This window comes from Limulus polyphemus, unplaced genomic scaffold (assembly GCF_000517525.1).
Source record: "Limulus polyphemus unplaced genomic scaffold, Limulus_polyphemus-2.1.2 Scaffold3295, whole genome shotgun sequence".
NCBI lineage: Eukaryota > Metazoa > Arthropoda > Merostomata > Xiphosura > Limulidae > Limulus > Limulus polyphemus.
In genome coordinates, this window is record NW_013668905.1 from 23,851 (window position 1) to 26,824 (window position 2,974).

General features: G+C 32.9%; 1 protein-coding gene across 1 annotated transcript in view; it reads left to right on the forward strand.

The window, feature by feature from the left end:
• LOC106469089 (28S ribosomal protein S27, mitochondrial-like) overlaps positions 1 to 2,974 on the forward strand; it is a 73,509-nt gene that overhangs the window by 13,220 nt on the left and 57,315 nt on the right. Inside the window, exon 2 of the mRNA XM_013929544.2 lies at positions 1,287 to 1,376. Coding sequence (XP_013784998.1) covers positions 1,287 to 1,376 — 90 coding nt within the window. The remainder of the gene's footprint in view (positions 1 to 1,286; positions 1,377 to 2,974) is intronic.

Genomic DNA, 2,974 nt, shown 5'->3' on the forward strand with positions numbered 1-2,974 from the left:
TGGAATCACTCATTCCTTTGGGTTGGGCCCACATATGTTCCCTTTAGTGGTCATTACAGGACCAATGGAACATTTGCTGGATTGTCTGCTCGATCTTTGCTGGTGGTTGAACAAGGACAACACAACAGCAGGTGTCCCTCTTCCACCCCAACATCCAGAGATACATCTTTTAATAGATGTTTCTCTCCAGGGATAGAGAGCTTGTGTAGGGGATATGGAATTCAAGGGCCTCTGGACAGAAGAGGAATCTTCTCCCCACATTAATCTTTTAGAGCTTCTAGCAGTTCAGTGAGCTATGTCTCTGCCTTTTGAATTGTTGCAAGGGAAGGTGATAATGCTTCACTCACAATTCCACTGTAATCTCCTATATTTTGAACCAAGGGTTTGCTCACTCCAGATCTTTTTGTTTTCAGACATTGGATCTTCTCTTTTGAGCCCACAATGATCAGATTGTTCGCCTTGCTTGTCATGTTCCAGGTGTTATAAATTTAGTGGCTGATCAGCTATCTCGCCCCAACACAAGTTTTTCGTTAGATTTGTTCTTGTCTTGGGATGTCTCACATCGATGCTTATTATACTTATTAGAATTCCCGTCTCCTGTCCTTCTGTTATCCTGTCCCTCACCCTCAGGCATAGATGCTGTCAGCCAGGATTGGATGGGTCTTCAACTTTACACATTCCTTCTGATTCATCTGTTATCCAAGGTTCTTGCAGTGATTTGTTCCTCGTCCTGTTGAGTTCTTCTTGTTGTGCCATACTGGCCTGATCAGCCTTAGTTTTCACTCCTTCATTATCTTCAGGAGTGCCAACCTCTTTTGCTTCCTCTCTGGCCATCCCTCAATATTTGGAAAAGACAAGATAGGTCCAAGTTAAGAAAGTTATATTTTCTAACAAAGTGATTGACTTGTATAATATGTTGCTGTCATTATTAGTTGAGACCAGCACTTTACAAGAGTTTAAGAGGGAAATGATTTCTTGAAAAATACAGGGTAGTTTTAGATACTTACTTTTCTGAAGAGTTGGTGGTGTACAATATAATCACTAAATGTTAAACTGTTATTTTCTAAATTATACACCATTTGCATGTAAACAGCTTCATTCCATTTTTACTACTGGGAATTATTCCAATTTTGTTGTAAAAATAGTGATTGAATGTACTTATTTCTTGCTATGTGATACTTTATATTATAATTTCATTTTTTTTATTTCATTCTTATAATAATGCTATTTATAGTACAATATTGAATTAGTTTTGTTGGTAATGTTTTTTCCCCATATTTTTGTAGGCTTACGACATTTGTTATCTTCAAGCTATTATTGTGAAGAAGCATGGAAAGAAAGATTGAAAAGCACAGTTTTCAAAGAGTTAAATATGGGTATGATTTGTTATCAATATAATCATTAGAGTTAATTAAAAATTATATTTCCCTTTCATTGTATGTGTGTGATGTTTGACATAACAAAACTAAAAATACATTTGGAAAGCTCTGAAAAATTACGTAATACTAGAAAGTAGGTAAATCAGTGAAAATAAACCTGTGTATTGTTGCTTTAAACTTATCAGATTTATACATGTCTTGTAAGTTGTAAAAGAATACTACTGTGTAACAAAAAAGCAAATCCTTCAGAGAATTTTATTTTCATATAGTATTATACATACTAATGTGTGTGGTATTGTGTCACAAATAAAGCTGGACAGTTAGCAGTATTTGCTAATTGATTAATCAATGACCCCAATAATGGATTAGTACAGTGTTTGTCAACTGATGCTGTATAATAATAAAAAAAAGAAGAAGTAGGTCCTACTAGCCAGTTGTCTTCCCTCTAGTGAGCAGTTCAAAATTATTAGCAATGGAAGATAGCCTTACTTATTTTTTCATAACAAAAACAGGGTGAAAAGGTTTAGTGAAAATGGGAATCAAACCGAAGTTCCTCAAATTATGAATTCTCCCCCCCCCCCTTGAAATCACCGAAGCTGAACAAATTTGAAGTAAAAGAAACAGAAAGCATTTTATGTAGCTTTGCCCTTAACAACAAACAAACATAATATCAATAATTTGATTACATGGATAGGTGGAATAATCAGAAATCCTATTATTGATTAGTTAATTATTTTTGTGACAGTCGATTTATCATAATTTTGATTAATTGATTACTAGAATAGTAAGAAACAGTAATAATTGGAAACACTAATAATTAGAACTTTGATTAACTCTCTCAACACAGGATTAGTCAATTTGACTGAGTCAAATGAACTTTTGTACTCGTTTAAAAGTCTTTATAAGTTTAATACTTATAACTATATATATTTGGTATATCTTCACGAAATTGGCAGTCTTTCAGTTAATATTAGAAGTCTTTCACATACAAAAAGTCACATTTCTTAGTGAAGTATTTTTAATAAAATAAAAAAAGATTTGTCCATAAATATATTGAGTATTTGTTTTAAATAGTCTGTGTGCAAAGTAATTTTCATGTTAAAATAAAAAATAATTTTTGTCATCTCAAAAATTTCAAATTTCCTTTGTGTAGTCCCTAAAACCTCCTAAATGCATTCCAAACGTTTTTTTTTTACTTATAGTTTATATGTTATTTTCTCTACCCTATCTCAAAATGGAATTGGTCAATTCAACCGAGCTCATAACCACCAACATAAAAAAATCGAAATAAACCTAAATTAACCTTCTTTTCTTCCTAGAATGACTTCAAATTGTAACATGAAACTACATTCATCCATCCTAAGTGGCTCTAAGTTTGTAACATTGTACATCTATTTATAATTAAATTTTATTGTTTTATTGCCCTTTGAACTGTGTCAAACTGCTATCCGCACCATTATAAGTTGTAAATCACTCGGGGAACGTGTAGCTCACATTATGCTATCGATTTACATTAACCACAAGCCGCTCGCGTGCATGCCTCGTGAACCATTTTAATTATATTATTATTATTATGATTTATTTTACCTAATCTA